General features: G+C 45.2%; 1 protein-coding gene across 8 annotated transcripts in view; it reads right to left on the bottom strand.

Moving 5' to 3' along the window:
* Positions 1 to 19,580, bottom strand: part of meis2a (Meis homeobox 2a) — a 202,635-nt gene that overhangs the window by 56,238 nt on the left and 126,817 nt on the right. For all 8 annotated transcript variants that reach the window (XM_074660036.1, XM_074660034.1, XM_074660035.1 and 5 more), the window contains one exon: positions 13,955 to 14,069. In XM_074660036.1, the coding sequence (XP_074516137.1) occupies positions 13,955 to 14,069 (115 nt within the window). The remainder of the gene's footprint in view (positions 1 to 13,954; positions 14,070 to 19,580) is intronic.

Genomic DNA, 19,580 nt, shown 5'->3' with positions numbered 1-19,580 from the left:
TGCATAAATCAAACATATTTGTCCACTCCCATGTTGATATGAGTATTAAATACTTGACAAATCTCCCTTTAAGGTATATTTTGAACAGATAAAAAATGTGCGACTAACTATGGACAATCATTTAATCGATTGACAGCTCTAATTTTTACTATTTGAGCATTGTGTGTTGTTTTTTTTACGCCCTACACCAACCTCCCCCATCCCTTATACCCCCCTCTTTGCGTAACACCAGCGGTGTCCCAGCCTGAGCGGAGGAATGTCCGGCTTGATGGCTGCAGCAGCGGGAATGTCCCGTTCCAGTCAGCGTTCGCACCAGAGATTTCAAGTTTAATACCCCTTCGTCCCATCCCCGCAAAGACAGGAATTTGGTGGGAAGGGAATGTAGCACGGGGGGGGGGGGGGGAGTAGAATACAGTTGGTCTATTAAGGATGGGGCAAAAGAAGGGAAGAGGGAAAAATGTAAAAAAGAGAGAATATTGTAGGTAGATGACAACCAGCTGAGAAGGTAGGAAATGGAGTGAAGAGAAAAAGAAGGGAAGGAAAATATCTTGATGAGGAGGTAGAGGAGAGGAACTGGGTGTTGGTTGGAAGGGGGGGGTCAGTAACGGAGAGGTGGAGGAGGAGGAGGACGGCGAAGGGTTGGGGTGTACTCCCACAGTTCCTCATTACATGGAGCTGAAATGATCCTCCTGACACCTGAGCTGTAACCAAGAGATTACAGAATTGATGAATCCTTGGTTTAAAATGCAGCTGTTTTATTCTGCTTTAGTAATTAATTCTTTTTCCGATAGTGTATTGATTAAGCGTAGCCCCTGATAAAGTTCAAACTGAGAGAGATCCCTCCGGGGGCTTTGGCTTGGCCTACTCTGGAGAGTCAATGAAAACTTCCTCCCTCCACCTGCATCTCTCTCTCTCTCTCTCTGTCAGCGCAGTTTACCCTCATAAATTAGTCAGATCTGTGAGGAGTGAGGATCTGGCGTAGCTGATACTCGCTTTGTGTGCCCTACTGCTGATACAACTCTCTGTTATTTTTATACTATACACAAATGCAGATGCCCTTATTGACGAAACACCAAAACGTTAATCTGAAGAGGCTTTTTTTTTTCTGGCATACTGACTGAGATACATGTACCCTTGGATTCAGCTCTTTCACCTAGCAGCTGATTCCTTCGCTTCCTCCTCCCTCGCTCTCATTCTCACCCTAACAGGGAATCGTGGCATACACAACTAAGAGCGTCTCCTTTCACAAAACTACTCTTTCATTCTTTTTATCGCCGCGTTTTTCCATACAGCTGTGAGTGCGAGTCTGATCAACAGAGGGTAGAGCGGCTCTCTCCGGGGAGCCAACTAGCAGAGAAATCAGATACAGCTTTACAAGAGAGTCAGACGCTCATGTCTTGTCAAGACCCCTCACCTACCGGCTCCTTTACAAGTCAATAACCATGGCCCAGTGTCCTCCACTGGGCCTTGGCACACATTCACCTCTTTCTATAGGAAGCAGAGGCGGGAGGGGAGCAAACAGCTCTGGTAAGCCTTAATGCTACATTATACTGTACGATAATATGAAAATAATGTTGTGTTTCTGCTCACAACACATAAGTAAATATATATTTCCACATCTTAGCTGTGCTGGGACACTATAACATACAACATGGTCTCCTCTGACATTCCTCTGATCCATAGTGACAAATAATTGGTGAGCCCATGAGGACAGAAGAGCCAGTTAAAAGCCTTTTTTCAATATCAAGAACTAATGAAAGAGTGAATGAATTATGAAGGGAGAAGGGGAAAAAATATAATTAGAAGCTGGAAGTAGTGCTTAATACATTTACTCGAGACTATTTCCTTTCGCTAATGGGACCGCAGCATGCAGAGAGAGGGTTTTGACGAGGCTAGTATTGACTGTCCGCCCCGCTCCTTAAGGTAAATCCAGCAGGTCATTTCATTAAGGCCCAATTCCATGGCACTAATTTTGATTTTAGGGGCTTGACAGCTGTTGGCAGTGGAAATTGCTATGGCAGGAAAAGTGAGAGAGGAGCCTATTACTGCTGTGAGAAAAATACAAATTGCCAAAGCCGTGGTTCAAATTACTGCCACTCTGCCTCGCTGACCGTCCAAAATTTCGTATTTCGTCACGTTCCTGGGGCCTCACCTCTCGATTAGCTACCTGAAGAAATCTATTTTGGAACAATCTGACAAATGCAGAGAAACAAATTTGACAAAATTGATTAGAAATGATTAGAAACGGCTCAAAAATGACCACAGACTTGAATAACCACCTCTGTAACACAGCGATTAATGGTTCAATAGTTTTACAAAGCTAGGGTTGCATTACAATATACAATAGTTGTTTGTTTTTATGTTTGTTTTTCATTTCCTGAATGAGACATTACCAATCTTCCCTCATATAACATGACCACTGTAGGCTGGTCTGGCAGTGAGATGGACCTGACTCCTAATCGCCTCGCCTTGCAAGTTAATATGCAGCATTAAAGTTCCAGAAGGAAGAGGAAAAAAAGGCTGTTCCTCTGATGCTATTAATTAGCAGTGCTCTATAGCTCTCAGCTTTTTGAAGCTCTCCATCTCCTTTTGTTTCACCCTCTCCTTTCTTTTTTTTTTTTTTTTTGTTCGTGCGGCCTTCGTTATTGACTTTTCAATTTTCCCCTCACATCCACCCCCTTGCACTAGCCGTAGCACCGGCGCTTCGGCAGCGGTGCACAGCCCGACAATACCCCCAAGCCCACTCTCCGAGACGCTGGCTGGGGAGCCCGGAGAGCCGGGCCAGCCCTACAGCTCCCACCAGCCCACCACTCGCTCCCCACGAGACCAAAATCAAAGAGAGGCCCTTAAAATATAACCATGGGTATAATGAGGGTGCTCCAAAGAACAATAAGCATATACACCAAAGGAGAAAGGAGAGTAGGAGTACAAAAGAAAAAAAAAGAGAGAAAACTATAGGAATGCTGGCCTGAAAGTGTTCTTGAGACGTGCACAACAGAGGAGAAGATACTGTGATACTGTGCTTTGGGAGAAAAGGGCAAAGGGCCACAGCCAGTGGTGATGGTAGCCGGGGCCACGCATCTATCCGACCACGTATCTGAACCCAAAACAACAAGGGGGTCTGCCGCATGCCTCTGGAGCCGAAGGGAGCCAAAGGGAGCACGACTAATTTCTGCACAACAATAGGCCTGGATGGGCGTCCACACAATGGCAGGTGCTTTGAATAGCAGCAGGGCCCTTGCAGCAGGGATCTTCTCCTCTCTCACTCCGAGGGCTTGGGCTCTGGCTTGTGTAACCTTTCATTTTCAACCGGGCTTCCTTTTGACTCATAAAGGATGAAAATGATCTCATGGGGGAGATTGGAGGGGGCAAAGGAGTAAGAGACAGCCAGGCCTGTGAGGCACGGATCAAGTCTGTCTGTGGTTTCTGTTGCATGTTATCTGCATCTCTGTTGCTTTTTCATTTCTCTCTCACTTTTTATATTTACAGTATCTCTTTCTGTCTCTTTTGCTTGTCTCACTCTTTTTTTTTTTTCCACCTCATTTTTTTCCATCGACTGTTGTGTTGTTATTCGGTGTTTGTTGTGCTGCTGCTGGGCTGTCCTGTAGGCCATGATGCAGCGGGTAAAGGCAGTTTTCCCCCCACCTTAAGAGCATTCTTTCCGGGGTCACAAGGTCAGGCTTCACAGATGTCTCCTGCAGACACTCAGTTGTCTAAGGACTGCATCCCTGGGAGTAAGCATTCGTACTAAACAATGCAGCTTTTCCCCCTTCTCACTTTGGAAAATGTTAAATGTTTTTCTTTTTGTCTCGCTTTTTTTTCTACCTCTCCGTTTTCATTGTTTTATTTTTGAATGAAGCTATGGCGTGAGTGCAATTTTTTCCGAGGTGGTGTTTTTTTTTGTGTTTAGATAATGAGGGCAAGCACTGGTTATCACAAGATAGTGGTGTTTTCTGGCTGCTTTCATTCTTTTAAACACTCCCCGTCTCCCTAAGTTTCCTGCAATTGTTCTAATGGGGCCTTAGTCATCCTTGCCTGATGGCGGAGGGAAAGATGCTTTTAAAAGGTCTTTTTCTTCTCTCAGTGTGTGTTGCCAGGAGAGAAAAAATGAAAACATGTAGTAACTGTCCAGAAATCCACACTGAGAGACAGATACAAGACGCCCTTGAGTAAGCAGGGCAGAGGCCAAACAAAGAGCGACCCTAAATGAACAGAACAGACAATATTTGAACTAGAACATCTCTGCGTAGCCTCAATCTCAACAAAAATTGTATAGAAGAGGATTCCTGTGCCAAATGGCTTTCATTAAAAAGAAATCAGCTTCTGCCTTTTTTTTTTTAGGGGGCGGAGCGTGACACTGGTAAAAGAGAGGAGATTGCAGCATTTAACATGCAAGTTCTGCCTCAGAACATGGGAAAGTGTGTAATTGGAACAACATTTTAAAAAAATCCAGGCACCGTGCTATCCCTGAATATCTTACTCCTTTTCATCTCGCTTCCCCTTGTTCCTTTTTCTCTTCCTTCGTTTGATATGGTGTTTGCTTGCTTCCCCCTCCAAACATCCTCTCTGTATTCTGCAAATTGATAACCCTCTAAATGAATTATGGTAAATGCATAATGAAGGTTTTCTCAGCCTCAGCCCTGCAGCCAGCCAGGATGGAGCATCTCGTTTGGCATGTTTGATTCGTTTTGTTGCGCATTTAGCCCCAGTGTTCCTTCAGAGTCTTCACTGCTTTGGGCATGTAAATAAGAAATTATCCTTGCTGACTAACATGGCTAATACCTCCTCTGGGGTAATCAAAAATTATTAGATGCTCGCTTCCAATAAACATTAGGGCTCATGGCACTAACCGCTGTCGAATCGCTCACCTCCGCCTGCTCCCCAATAGCCATAAAATGGGTGAACAAAAGTGATCAGGTGTGGAAAAAGCACTCTGGCTACGTGGAAACTGAGAGACCGCGGGACTGCTATTATGCCTAAAAAAGCAGCCCTTGGCTTTAAGAGTCATTAAAGCATGTACTAGAGTGGGAATCAGACTAGAAAATGAGCTTATCTTGCATAATGCCCTCAAAAGCTTTGCATAAACGTGAAAGATGTTCGCGTGAAAATCAGCGGCAGAGAGGAAGAACTCGGATTGTAACACACTTCCTTTATCATCCTCCCACTCTCTTGGATGGTGGCAGCATGGTTAAAGCACTACCTGTAGGGTATAGCTGCTCTGCTCCATTCCAAATACGCTTCAGTGTGTAAACCCTGGTTTACACAAGAGAAAACCACACAGCAAGTGAACAAGCTATAGCCGGCCTTGCTAAGCCACTCGACTCAACCGCTTGCTGTCTTTTGGGAGGGACCTTCACTGTGATGTGGGGTTCGGATATTAGGGGGAGGAGAATTGGGAGGGTGGGGGTGGTGTAGGAGATTAAAGAGCCAAGGGAGGCAGAAGAAAGGAAGGAAAGTAAAAGAGCACAAGGCCCATTGGTCAAACACAAAGGGCGAGAGAGGGAAAGGACATTTGAAGTCAGGGTTAAACTCCAAATAAGCACACCTTAAACGAGCCTGTGTAAGCTGGCAGTCAGGGTTTTTGGACTTTCCCTGCAGGTGTGCCTTTGACAGACTTGGCCTCCATAACCTCTCTCTGATCTAGAAAGGGGCCCGGGGTTGGACACAGAAGAAAAACCGGTGGCATCTTGCTGCCTCTGCCTCCCATTCTATTACATTCACGCACGCATGCTTACACTCTCTGTAAACACACACAAACACACTGCCAGACAAGGGGGGGAAAACAAATCTGGTGAGGACTAGAGCAATTGGATTATCACCTCTTAAGGGTGACTTCTTGGCTGACCCCCTTCAGGCTAGCCTGCTGAAACAAGACGGAAAATTTCCTGGGAAAACACTCTCCCTTTAAAGAACTGAAGCACTGTCATCCCTGTGAAAATGCAGCGGCGGCAGCATTAATGGACGTGGAAATGCCCTTTGGGGCACGCGCTCAAATCCCTTTTAGCCATATTACATCAGACCCCTGTGCACTCCTCATCATCACCGCATGCACTGGAGTAATCAGCAGAGGAACATGGGTGTGTAAACCCACTCTATAATGAACTGATACAACAGCACTCGCTCTTTGTTTTTGGCCCAAGCCTTTGGGTAAAAGAGAGAGAAAGTCACTCCCCTCCTTTTACTGTAGTTCAATCACGATTACTTCCCTGCAACACATTTTTCCTTTCTGCTTTTTAATTATGTTCAACTCACTCCCAGATAAGCTGGTCTTCATCTACTTCTCAGAGAAAGAGAAGAAAAGAAAGAAGAAAAAAAAAACGTCTCCCCCAAGCTTTCCCCTTAATGGCGCAAAACAGACATTCTCCTCAGCTGCTGTCAGAATAATCTGGGTAATTTTTTCCCTATGTTCTCCAAACATTAGTTTGCACATTAGGCTGACCCAGTTAATGTGCCTTTCCTGCTGTGTAGGACCCAGATCCTCGGCCGAGCTGGGTTGGGCCGGGTCGCGCCGGGGGCCTGTTCATGATTATGGACCAGAGGGACCAGGCCTCAGCCAGAGCCGAGAGAGAGGAGTGGAAAGAAGGAGACGATAAGAGGAGTTGAGCTGCAGTGTGGACGGAGTGGTGGTGATGTTGTGGGTAGAGGACTATGTTACTGGAAGTGGAGCTGACTCTACTGGCAGCCCGCATCCTTTTACAGTTCCTTTTGCTTTTCGCTGTTTTCACGTGTTTTTCTTTTCTCTCACGATCTATACACTCTAAGAACGTAACACGGGGTCAGGAGAAACACAGAGAGACATAAAAAAAAGGAAGAGAGAGAGAGAGAGTGAGAGAAAGAGAGAGAGCGGAAGGGAGGAAGGAAGGAGGGAGCTGAGGGAGCTGATCATTCTCTTTAATCACATTTTGGATGAGGGCCAGGTAGTCTGCGGTACTGAGAGCGAGACAGAGAGGGGTGAGAGAGGAGAGGAGTGTGAGGGAGATGGTGAGAGAGGGAGGAGGGGGGGTGGGAGAAAGAGAGGTAGAGATGGAGGAATAAATGGAAAGAGAAGGGAGGGAGAGGATGAGAAAGGGACTTATGGAGAGAGAGAGGGAGAGAGGGGATGAGCCTGAGAGCAGAGCCCCTTGAAACAGCTTGAAGTGCAGCGGCGCTTAAGCAAGAGTGCACATATGCCCACACATACCATGTCTATGTGTGTGTGTGTGTGTGTGTGTATGCAGGGGAGAGTGACAGCCGTTCCCGTAAATGCCCGCGAATGCTGAATCCAGCAAGAATCTGGTGTTAGAGCAGAGGCGGGGAGAGATCCATTTTAAAACTATGTGCATTAACTATACTTTTCCCCATAGATTAAGCACTCCACATGAATAATTTAGCCTCTCTTATGCTAATGGGATCATGAAAGTATCCCCTCCGTACCGTGTTTTCTCCCCCTCCGCTGCAACTCCTCTCAGCTTTCAACAATGGCCCTGCCCCTTCCCAACAAACCATCCGACAGACATGCTGCACTGTTTTCACAACAGACACCTGACTAACATGGGGCTGACATGTAGCGACAAGGATAACGTTGCACACAGGAGCTTGTTGAGAAACAGTGTTATCCTCATTAAGCAGGGATATCTTTAGCTTGTTTTCTGTTTAGGTGCAGTTCATGTGCTGCCACTGATGGCGAGATATTGCAAGTTATATATGGCACTTGAGGCCTGTACTATGAAGTGGGATTTGGGATTAGCAAGGTAACTTCAGGTTTAACCCTGGGTTTTTCAGTCCTACGACTGCTGCACACCTAACCTGCTTGAGATGCGCTCAAGATCAGTAAAAGCACCGCCTACTGACCAATTAAAGCTCGGTGCGTGGATAGTAAGATAAGTCATAATCCAGGCTAAAAGCAACAGTTTAAACAGCCAAACAATCGCAGAGTGTGTGAAAGCATAAATTAACAGGCTTATAATATCACTGCCCCATCTGGAGCATCATAGATCTGACTATAATTACAGATGTGTATTAAATTAACGTGTTGATTAGATGTGTTAAATGGCGTGTATGACAGCATTTTAGTGTTATTCTTTCAGCTGCAACCCCCGACGGTGTGAAACAGACTTGGGAGCAAATAAAAACTAAATATCGGAACATAATTCAAAGCGGTAAACTGGCTTACTTTCATGTTTTTATAAGAATCTTGTATAATCTTATATCCCGTAAGGCGGAAATTGTCATACACGTCACATGTCTTACACATTACTATGGAAAGTATCTTCTATCCTATCCTATAAGAATACATCTAAGCAACACATTATCTTAACTGAATACACAAAGTAATGCTCTAGACGGGACAGTGATATTATCAGTCTGTTCATTTACGCATTCACAGTCTGCGATTTTTTTTGCCAGCTGTTCTTCCTGCATTTGGCAACTGTGTTACTTTTAGTTTGGATTATGTGTTTAACTTCTTCGCATCTGTCTAATATTATAGTTTGCTCTTCCTTTGTAAAATATGCCGCTCTGCTGACAGTAGACTTGTCCATATTTGTGATTGGTTATGTGCTGCAAACACCGCCCCTTTTATGTGAATGCGCTCACAGCCAGGTAGAGAAACCCTGGGTTGATCTACCGAGTTGATAACCAGCGTCGTAGGACCGTTCAGCGTGATCGCGGTTGTTAGGGTTAGTTAAGCCAGATAACGCGAAGATACTCTATGTGAAGGGTATGTTGAACTCGCTTCAGGCCTCTGGTGTAATGTTTATGTGCATCGCTGTTGCTACTGAGCTGGTTTTGTAAGTGGCTACTCCTCCTTACACTTTCTGCTTCTCTGTGTTTTCTTTCGAGAGGGGGAAGTGGACGTATCCTGTGTGTTTATGTGTTTCTTTGGCCGTTTTTTTTTTTTTTTTTCAGCCTCCGCCATCACACACTAAAATATACCCGAGCACACATTTACAACACGTACACACCCTTGTTGCTTCGGCATTGTGTTGTGGTGAGGTGGGGGCCACTGTGTGAAAATTATCAGTGCTCCAACAGCTGGGAGTGAGAGCCATGAAACAGCAGGGCTTGGGTCTGCTTTATTGTTTATCTGTTGTTTATGGGCCAGTGTTCAGCTTTAATTACTACACTAAATTAAACTCTAACAGGCACTTAGAGAGAACCAGCTAACGCGCACACACGCACACACACACACCCAAACACACACACACACACAAACACACACACGCACGCTATATATATTTTCTATACACCTCGCTGATCACTCCAGAGCTGGAGTACTAAAACGCAACAAGGCTTCCATCTTGCGTTTAGCACAGACTCTGCTGATCTTTCTGTTGTGGTTTTCTTTCTTTCTCATCTCATTTTTGGCTCTTCTTGAGCCTTTAAGTGTAGCTGTAAAAAAAACAGCAAAGCCAAAGGTCTGGAAAATGCCAGATTCAACAGGCCTCGTGCATGCTGGGACTCTCTGGGCAGACACGAAGAGTCGTGTCCCCACCAGGAATGACCCCCCTCTGGTGAGCTCAACCACAAAGACCTTGCTGAGTGGGGCCCCCGGCCAGGGCCGAGGGAGCTCACCACACTCCCCACGTGCACACACGCACACACACAAATGCACCACAATACCATCAAGCGCAGCATGCTCCCTTGGAGCCGAACACTCAAGCTCTCCCTCTTTTCCTCCCTTTCTCTCCATCTCTGCCTCTCTCGGTCTCTCTGGGGAGTCCGTCTATCCGCAGAGCGTGGGGATTGTTCAATTGCTGAGAAAATGTACAAAATGCTTTCTCCTCTCTTCTGTTGAGCCTTTTCCATCTACAGTAGAATTGTACAGAAAGCGCCTTTGCTCGCCACTCAAGATGTCAACGTGGATTTTGGTCTTCATGCATAGCTAATAATTACAAGTGTGGACTGGAGCTGAGGCACACATAACACACACACTCAGACACACACTTATACAGCAAGAGGGGGAAAACGTTACCTACCGTGCTGAATCAGTGTTGGGGATTTACAGTTCATGACTGAGTGACTCTACTGTGTTTGGTGTAGGCAAACATGCAGAGTATGTCATCACAGTGCTCCATCACACTTTGGGTGTTTTAACATATTACGGACACCTGCTTTGGAAAGGAGTGCTATCTTAAGGCACGCACATTCATCAAGTTTAACTCCCTGCAACTGATGTCTCTGATGTTTCTAGATAAGCTTGGAGGAGCTCCAAAGGACTGTTAATCAAAATGATGTGCAAGCAGAGCCAATGGAGTTATTGTGCGTTACCTCCTGAACCGTCTCCCGTATAAATCGCTGGTGTTTGTTTATCTAGCGAGGAACGTAGGGAGTCACTCTCTAAGAGTCAGTAAGTGAGAGTGCAGAATTTGCCCTGAGGGTGATCATTCATATTTTTACTTTTTTTGGAGGGAAATTCAGAGAAAAAGGGAAAAAAGAGCGCAGAGGGGGGGTGGGGAGAGGTTACAGATCTGAGCGTTGTACCGAAACCTTTTTCATATGTGTCAGAACCTTAACTGGCAATCTTTACTCACAGCTATGAGCATGCTTCACCTTGGTTTACTGCTTGACAATAAATTATTCCACAAGAGAGGCAATACATATTTGTGCACTTGTTAAATTGTTTTTTGGCTCGGGTTCAGAGAAATGCTCAATGCTGAGATACAAGCCGGAGATTTGTGGAAGTGAATTCTGCTCACAGCAACCATGTATGAGTCTTGTATGCACTGTATATACAGTACTAAAAAAAAAAAATGTATACGAGTGATGCTGAGCTTCATTTTTTCTGTACATCCCCTAACATCAGCCAAAAGGGAAAGGGAGAAACAAGTTTAAAACGTTTTACTCTACAAAACTAAGGCTGTCAAAGTTAATGTGATAATAATGCTTTAACACAAATTTGTTTTAATGCCACTAATTTCTTTAATGCATTAACATAAATGATAAAGATGAATAAAATACTGATACCATGTGAAACTAGAAAACCTAAGGAATCCATTGGTACCAGCCATGTCATACTAGCTTGCCGCGAAGAGACTAAATAACGCTCCAAATCACATGCAGTTTGGGGCAAGTCATAGTCAAGTCAGCACACTGACACACTGACAGCTGTTGTTGCCTGTTGGGCTTTAGTTTGTCATGTTATGATTTGAGCATATATTATTTTTTGCGAGGGTTTCTGGATAATATTTGTCACCATTTTGTGTTGTTAATTGATTTCCAATAATAAATATATACGTACATTTGCATAAAGTGAGCATATTTGCCCACTCCTATGTTGATAAGAGTATTAAACACTTGACAAATCTCCCTTTAAGTTACATTTTGAACGCATAAAAATGTGCGATTAACTATGGACGATCATGCGATTAATCGCGATTTCATATTTTAATCAATTGACAGTCCTATTCAAAAGACCTGGTCACTGTGAGACATGCTTCACCATTTTTGGGAGTAATGGAGTGGAGTCACATATTCAACACAGGGGATGCTTCTGGATCAATTTTTCGAGTTAAATGTTTTTCAAGCCACAGGCACACATACAACACACCTTTCAAGATGGAAGATGGCGGAAGAAAGTTGATGTTTTTCTTGGCAGCTGAAACCAAAAAAGCACTGTGGGTCTCACGCACTCTTTCTCCCTCGCTCCCATCTTATTCTGTCTTCCTCAACTGATCCACATCGTCACCCCTTTTAACAGGGGCCAAGCTGTTAAAGACCCCATTACTGAAGTGAAGCACACATTTCACATTTTCTCTGTGGACTCTGAGAGTGTGGACTACAAATTTTATGTGGAAATGTATTGAGATAGGAGGCGAGTTCATGCGTGGTGTGGAGTGGAGGAGAGGAGGAGAGGAGGGGGGACGGGGGGGGGGGGGAAAGGTGGAGAGGTTGTGGAGAGAAGGCTGTGTCAGAATGGGAAGGGCCAGAGTCGGGAGTCGGCGAGCGCTTCAAGCGTTAACGTAATTGCAAGAATGTGAAAAATGAGGCGGCGGGGCTCCCGAGCGGAGCGAAAGGTCAGAGCATGCCTCACACAAAACAACTGGCTGGAGGACGGCCTCATTAGACCATTAAATCAGCTGCCCTCTCTCTCTCCGTTTCCTCGCTCTGCATACTTTTTCACCTTTTCTACTCTTTCACCTCTGTACTTCAACGTGCTTCGCCTTCTTTTAAATCTCTGCATCCATTCTATGCTGCTTGCTTTGTTTTTTACCATGAAAGACCTAAAATTTAGCACTCTTCAGCGTGGGTCAGGCTCTGGCCCTGATCTAGTCCAGGCCTATCTTGGCCCCATGTGCGGTGCTGTACCGTAACTGTCTTTGGCCCGTATTGATCCGCTGTTACTGGATACGGTGGGGAGAGGAGTCGATAAGTGCTCTGTGGATTACAGGTCACTTGTACTTATGTGTGTAAGATAATCAATAGGCAGTGCATTTCTTTCTCTCATCCCCCCTCCCTCCTCTCTCTGTTGTTCCTGCAGCCTTCCTCTCCCATGCTACTTGCAAAGATGAGTGCAAAAACTCCACCTATGCTCCGTCTTCTGACCTGCAAACATACAGTAATATTAATACTTCCATATCCAACACCTGCTTTGCTGCAATTTCTCTTTTTTTCCCCTTTTTCTGTAACTGTTCCTTTGCTCAAGCAAAAGCAGAATCATCCCTATCAAGATCAACTAAGTGTCATATTATAATCCCATTCCTTCTTATACTGTCAAGCAGACATATCCTGTTGCTTAGCCGAGGCCCAGCTATCATCAACTAGCCTGTGATCCAACTAGTCCTGACACAGCCAACCACAGAGGTCTGCTGCGGCCCTCGGTCTGTGGTCAGTAATGGTTCAACTGCTGCTTCTTGTCTGAAGAGGAGAAAAATGATTTCAAAACGGCCCCACCACAGACACACATCCCATCGATACATCTGATCGCTTATCGGCAAAACGATAGCCTCGAAACGGGACGCGGCAAGCGGCTTCACTTCGCTCTGTGAGCGAGCTGTTGCAAGTGTGTGGATCGGAGTGTTTGAGCGTATTTGTGTGTGTGTAGAGATGGTGTGATGAAATTTCATGCAAAACCGTGGACACTGCCAGAGGGCACACACACACACGGCTACAGAAAGAGACCCTCACACACACACACACACACACACACACACACACACACACACACACACTCACTGAAAGGAGATCTTGGTGCATTCAAAACAAGGGGAAGGCAGGAAAAGGAAAGGCCGGGAGCTCATCATCTGTTCTCTTGGTTCAGGCAGCATTTAATACACAATTTTAACCTCACAATGTTTTGATGCTCTTCCTCACCTCCAAAATTCAACTATATATGCTTTTGATAATTCACACGTCAAATTTGATGCAGACCGTGACATAAAAATACACATAGCTGTGACTTGCGCAAGCGATCTGTAATAATTTCAAATACACTTGTTTTGAAATGCATTATTACTGTTTGGCAGGTCGTGTGCTAGATAACAGAAGGCTCACTGAGACTGTTGTGTGAGCAAAGTTAATATGATTTAAATGCAAGCAAGAACTGGCAGAAATATAGTATTAATCACCGGCTTTTGTTCAGCTCTCTAAATAGCAACATTTTTGGAAAGCCCTTTACTAGGTTGGTGCATTACAGTGGCTTGCTGCTTGCATTTGAGTGTAACAGTGGATAAGCTTGTTCATTTTTAGGTGTGACTACGTGTTTACATGGACGCCAGTCAAAAAGCGGGATAATCCAGTGTGCAAAAGGAGGGACTGGGACATGTGTGTATAGAGAGATGTGCCACCTATTCACTGTAGATCTCACATTATAGACGGGGTTAAAGTGAAGTGTTGGCAACTCTACCCATGCATGATGATTAATATGTCCCGCATGGACCTGTGCATGTATCTACGGGTGTTTATGTGTTATTGCTTGAATGCACAAGTGCTTGCATGTATATATGAGTATGCATGCCCGTTTTCGGTGCTGGCTCACCTTGTTCGCTGCTGTTGTCGCCGCTCTGTGAAGCGTGTCCCCCGCTGGAGGGCCCCGGTGTGCCGGCTGAGTGTGTGGAGGTGGCGTCATCATGGTCTCTCCAGGAAGCTGGGTTCTGAGGTTTGCAAAAAGAGAGAAAGCGAGCGTGGGATCCAATCCATCCATCCGTGCATCCATCCACATTCCCCGTCCAGACCGCAAACCAGGAGCAGAGAGAGAGAGCAGGAAAGGGGGGAGAAGGGGAGGAGGTAGAGAGGGAGAGACACAGAAAGAAAAAGAGAGAGAGAGACCATATGAGTGTGCTGGAAAAGTGAGTGACATCTGTAAGAGTGTACAGGCGCTGCGAAGGTCCTTGGCCTGCTTACATTCTCTTGGCAAGGCGAAGAGCCCCATCGCCTATTTCCCTGCTAGCAGACAATCAACGATGCCACTAAAATCAGAGATGAATAGAAGAAACTAATGCACTAAAGCAGCTGGCAATAAGTCAAAACACTGTAATCAAAGTGTTTCATTAATGCATGAGAGCAAACGCAGCGCTGTTAACGTGGCGTTTGATTTTTGAACGTTGCAAGTGGAGCACTCGTGAGTAATTGTCTAAACACATATGGCGGAGCCCGGTGGAGTTCGTTTATACCATAACCAATTGAGACTTCCGTGTCAAGTGAGAAATATAGAGGTAAAAAGTCCAAACACACCACAGACGCCATTAATCATTACCACTGTCAGAAATGAAAATAAGATATGACAGTGATTCTCTCGCTAATCTGCCAAAAATGTGCACACGCCCACACCGAGACGCACACACGCCCACAGAGGCTTGCAGAAATACACTTACGCACACATGCTAATGACATAATAGAGCAAGAAGTATAAACACACATGCACACACACTCACTTTTATATATACAAACACATGCCGGAAAAAAAAAGTGTTAAATCTCTGCTGGCTAACTTCAAAGAAATGTCCATAAACAAATTCATAGCTTTTTAAGGCGTCTTGCTTTTTTCCTTCCCTCCCTCTACATGCTCATTTTCTCTCCTTCTCCTCCTCCTCCTCTCTTTCCTGGTCATTCCCACTGCCCTGTCGGTGCACACGGGGAAACAGGATTTTCTACTGTACAGGAAAGGCTTTATCAGTGCCACATGAAGGCAGGCTGGAGGTGGAATTTCCTCTGCCATTCAGGCTATAGAGGGACAGACCGATCACGTCATTTACTACTCTCAAACACACACAGGCTCAATCCAACACACACAGAGTTGATACAGCTCACACAGCCATAGCTAGTCTTTCCCAATTTAACCTGTCACCTGAGCATGATGACAAAATGTTGGCGAACGTAAGCCCCGACGTTGTCTGGGGGCCCCGAGAGAAGCGGCCCCTTGAGCAGAGCCCAAGCCAAACAAACACAGGCCTGCACCAAGGCTTCCCACAAACCTCAACCCACTTCTCAGTTCCCGCTATGGTTTTTCTTTTTTTTTCTCTCTCCCTCAGACACACATAAACACATATACATACATACGAAAGCAGAAAGGAAAATGTACACGCCACAGAATATTCTTTTTTTTTACCATTTTGTCTAAGTTCCTGATGAACTTCTTTTCCCTCGTCTCCCGCCAGAGAGGAGCCTGCCTGCCTGCTCCGGTGCCCCAGTCAGAGTGAGCTGTACTGGTGGAGGACAGACAGGATAGTGCCTGGAGACTAGTGGAGGTTTGCAGGGAAACGGAGGATATAAGACAAGCGGCTGCCGAGCTCCCCTGGGTGCGCGGTCCTGATGTGCTGCTGCTTGTTCTGCTGCGAAGGCGAGGCTGCTGCTGCTGCGCCTGCGAGCGAGGCCCTTTTATCTGCTAAGTTTTTTGGGGAAGGAGGGCTGTTTTCTCAAACAGCTCGGAGCTGAAAACAGCAGACAGAAACACACAAGGCCCTTCAGACCCTCCGCTCCACTCGAGGCCCTCTCAGCGTCAGCTGTTCGCCGGATGGCAATCAGATAAAGAGCTCGGAGAATTGCTCAGAAGAGGGGTACGGAGACAGGGTGAACAATAGCCCGTGCGTGGGTTTTAGCCCTCCAGAGTGAGCGGAGGGGAGAGTGTCCCTGCTCTGAGAGGGATGCATGATTGTGAGGGGCTCACTGATCAACACATGGTATACTTCATGGGAACAAGGTCTGTTATTCTCAACACAGCATGTGCTGAGTAAAATCTCTAATGTGGGAAACCCTCTGTCTAATTCTGTCTTTGTCATACGGAACAAGAAGGGAAGGAGGTAAAAATCCCAGACTCCCAGAGTGTATAATGTGTTTAGGCAGAGCTGGGCTCGCTGCTCTCCGAACGGGCTGTTGTTGTTCCAAGAGAAGAAAATGACTGGGTTCTACTTCCTCACAATGAGACACACACACACACACACTGCCGGCAAGATGCGAGACAGACCTGCTCTCACACACTCTCGCTCTCTTGTCCTCTCTCTCTCCAACACTTGCCAGCTATGGCCACAGCACGGTTTTAATGCAACAGCTGAATCGATAGGACTTAATTTAGCTATCATTGCAGAGTAATGTGTCATTTTTAATGGTGCTGGCACTAAATTAAATTCAAAGACACCTCAGCTAATGGTGTTAAAGGGAATGATATTTTGCTGTGATTTGCTACCCTTGTGGGTTTAATGGGCCTGTATGCAGGGATATAGATAATGCTTTGTTTCTTATTGGGCAAAAAGCGACACCGCAGCACATTATATGACCTAATAATAATAAAAATGCAGGGCATGCTAAGCCTATAGTGCATATGCAGTAGATATCTTTAATGAAGCTCCTCTTTTTAATACCTGTAAGCCACCTCTCATTCATATTAACCCCCCGTCTGCGAAACGACAAATATCACAACAAAAGCGTTAACTTTCCACGCTCAACAAGAAGGCGACAAAAGCAACAGCCTTTCCTCCCCATGAATAATTTAGTGGGCCTCTCTCCGAGCTACGGAGGGTGCATCAACAGACGCCGCACAACACAAACACACACAACACAACCATTTTGTCACAACCCTCGTGGGTCTGATAAAGTTCAAACAAGTTGAAAAAAAAAAAAAATCATGTCACCCAAACAGTCTTCTTCAACCTACACACGAAAAATAGAGAGGAAGAAGCAAAAGAGAAAAAGAAGGCCCTCTAGCCCATGTGACTATTCCCTAAAGCTGGACATAATTAGGAGTCAAACATGGTTCACTCCATGCTCTTCACTAATTGTGTTAAAGAGCAGTGTTACCAGGAGGAGGAGGAGGAGGAGGACGCCAGCAAGCAAATGCACATACATGTGCAGGCGGAAACGCACACACACACACACACACACTAAGACTAGATAGAGAATAAGATACAAAAGAAGCGCGGTCCCTAGGGGCAGCCTTTTCTATTTGCTGGGGTTAGCAACTGGCAGCTGATAATACAAGTTGTAATTAATATAAAAGCAGGAGACAATATGGGGAGGAAGGCTTGTAGTGGAGCCAGGCCACAGGAGAGCAGGAGAACGCCGCCGCCATCCTCTGCTCCTGTCCCCTGTTTCTCATTTACAAACACCTGCCTGGCACAATCTCACTTCCCTCACTGCACTCTGCCTACATCCCTAGGAATTTCAAATAAAATTGATTTAGCGGCATCATTGAATTTCCCTCAAATTCCCCTGGAACCCGGAGGAAAGGGAAGAAATCTGTTGGTGTGAGGACGGCTGAGAACGACTAGCCTTGTGTGTGTTTAAGTGTGTGTGTGTGTGTGTGTTGCACTGCCGCTGAACACGTACAGAATTGCTGACACACCAGAAAACACACACACACACATACACACACACACACACAGGGCGGTAAATCATAACACCAGCTGACATTTCAAGACACATCTTGCTACACGGCATAAACAGAGAAAAACACACATTTCTGTTGGGTTGAGCACGTAATTATACACAGCCTCTTTAGAAAAGTGTAGGTGCACCTCTATTGAACAACCGAGTATTTACAACACCCTCAATTATCCACAATATAAAGAGTCTTTAATCTAGCAGCTAATAATTCACCGGAGCGTGTTTTAACAGACACCTGGGAGTGACTGATTGTATTTATGCTTCCAAAACTTTCTCCGAGGCAAAACAAAACAACCTTTTTCACTGTAGTGAACGGCACATTACACGTGCAAATGTGTCTAAATGACTATTCTATAAATATAAAAACACACAAGTCATTATAGATAATCCTACTCTCAGCTATTCCTCGTAACAAATAAAACAAATAAAGTATGAGCCTGTAAAAGAGACACTCTGTGGCCTCTTTACTACGTACACCTGTACGATCTAATGCAATCCAATACAGCTGTTCTGCCTTAAGGTCTATTATTATAAAGCCTTTAATTATCCTTTCTTTTGTTGACGCTGTCACAGATGTGTTAATTAAATTGTAAGCTTTAGCATTGAGGTCACAGTAAGTGGTGACGCTGTACTGTACTGTATTCTACTAAGGTGTTTCTAATATTATGTACGTCAGTGGGAAGGACAAAACATTTTAAACACCTCTGTATTGTAGTTCAGTACAACCACACCTTTAACTGTGACCTCAATAATAAATCAATCAATACGACCAAAACCTTCACATTATTATCTTTGTAAAAGGTAGAATTGATGGCAGAACTATTGTACTGAATTACTGAGTGTACATTAGCTGTATGTTGTATTTAAATACAAGTCAACATACATGCATCTCATGGCTGCTCTGCATTTCACTGCAGCCGTTTACAGCATGCATGCCGTTAAAGGAAGAGGGAGTGTGGGAGATGCAACAAGTGAGCCTAGCCTCTCTCTCTCTCTTTCTCTCCAGCCGCGGTAGCGATGATTAGATATGCCTGCCAACAGGGCCCTGCCTCTGAACACTAATCAAATAGGAAATGTAAGGCCAGACATCCCACCATCACAAAACAATTGTGTGGAACAGACAGAGCGGTCCAAGTCAACGCTGCACTGTTTTCATGAGAAGGAGAAAAAGAGGAGGGGAGGAGGGGAGAGAGAGAGATCCAAAACGCAGTCGGTCCCCGAGGAGAACAAAGCTAGTTGAATTAGAACACCTCCAAAACTGAGAAATTCCACGGTTCAGCAGGCCGGCTCGGCCCGAGGGCTCTCTGTCCACAGGCAGGGAGGCTGCACCGTGCATAGTGACATACAGAAACAGGACATTACTGAGCACCCATCTCCACTGGTACACACTGTAAAATCACTGCATGGGCACAACAAGATGAACTATTGCTGTTACTTCACTAAACTTGTGACATCACCATGTCTGACCAATGCTGTACAGAGCCTCAAATGTAAACAGTGAAAGCTTTTTTCCCCTTTTTTTTTTCCCTTTTCCAGCCATGCAGGGTCAAGATAAGCTACGCCACAACCTCTATGGGAAACTAGCATCGCTCCCTGAGGAAAAGCTGCTCCAAAACAACCTGCAAAACCCTACACCGTTTCTAACAGAACAAATCTGAAGCTATGCAGGAATTCAAAAGACAGTTTGGAAAAAGCGTGATGCATATGCATGGATGGAAATGAAAAGCCTTCTGCTAATATGTGAGCTTTACTGCAGAAGCGGCACAATAGCACGAGAAGACACAAAG

Source organism: Sebastes fasciatus, chromosome 15 (assembly GCF_043250625.1).
Source record: "Sebastes fasciatus isolate fSebFas1 chromosome 15, fSebFas1.pri, whole genome shotgun sequence".
NCBI classification, from domain to species: Eukaryota; Metazoa; Chordata; class Actinopteri; order Perciformes; family Sebastidae; genus Sebastes; species Sebastes fasciatus.
Note: the sequence above shows the minus strand (reverse complement) of the source record. Positions and strands in the feature narration are given on the sequence as shown.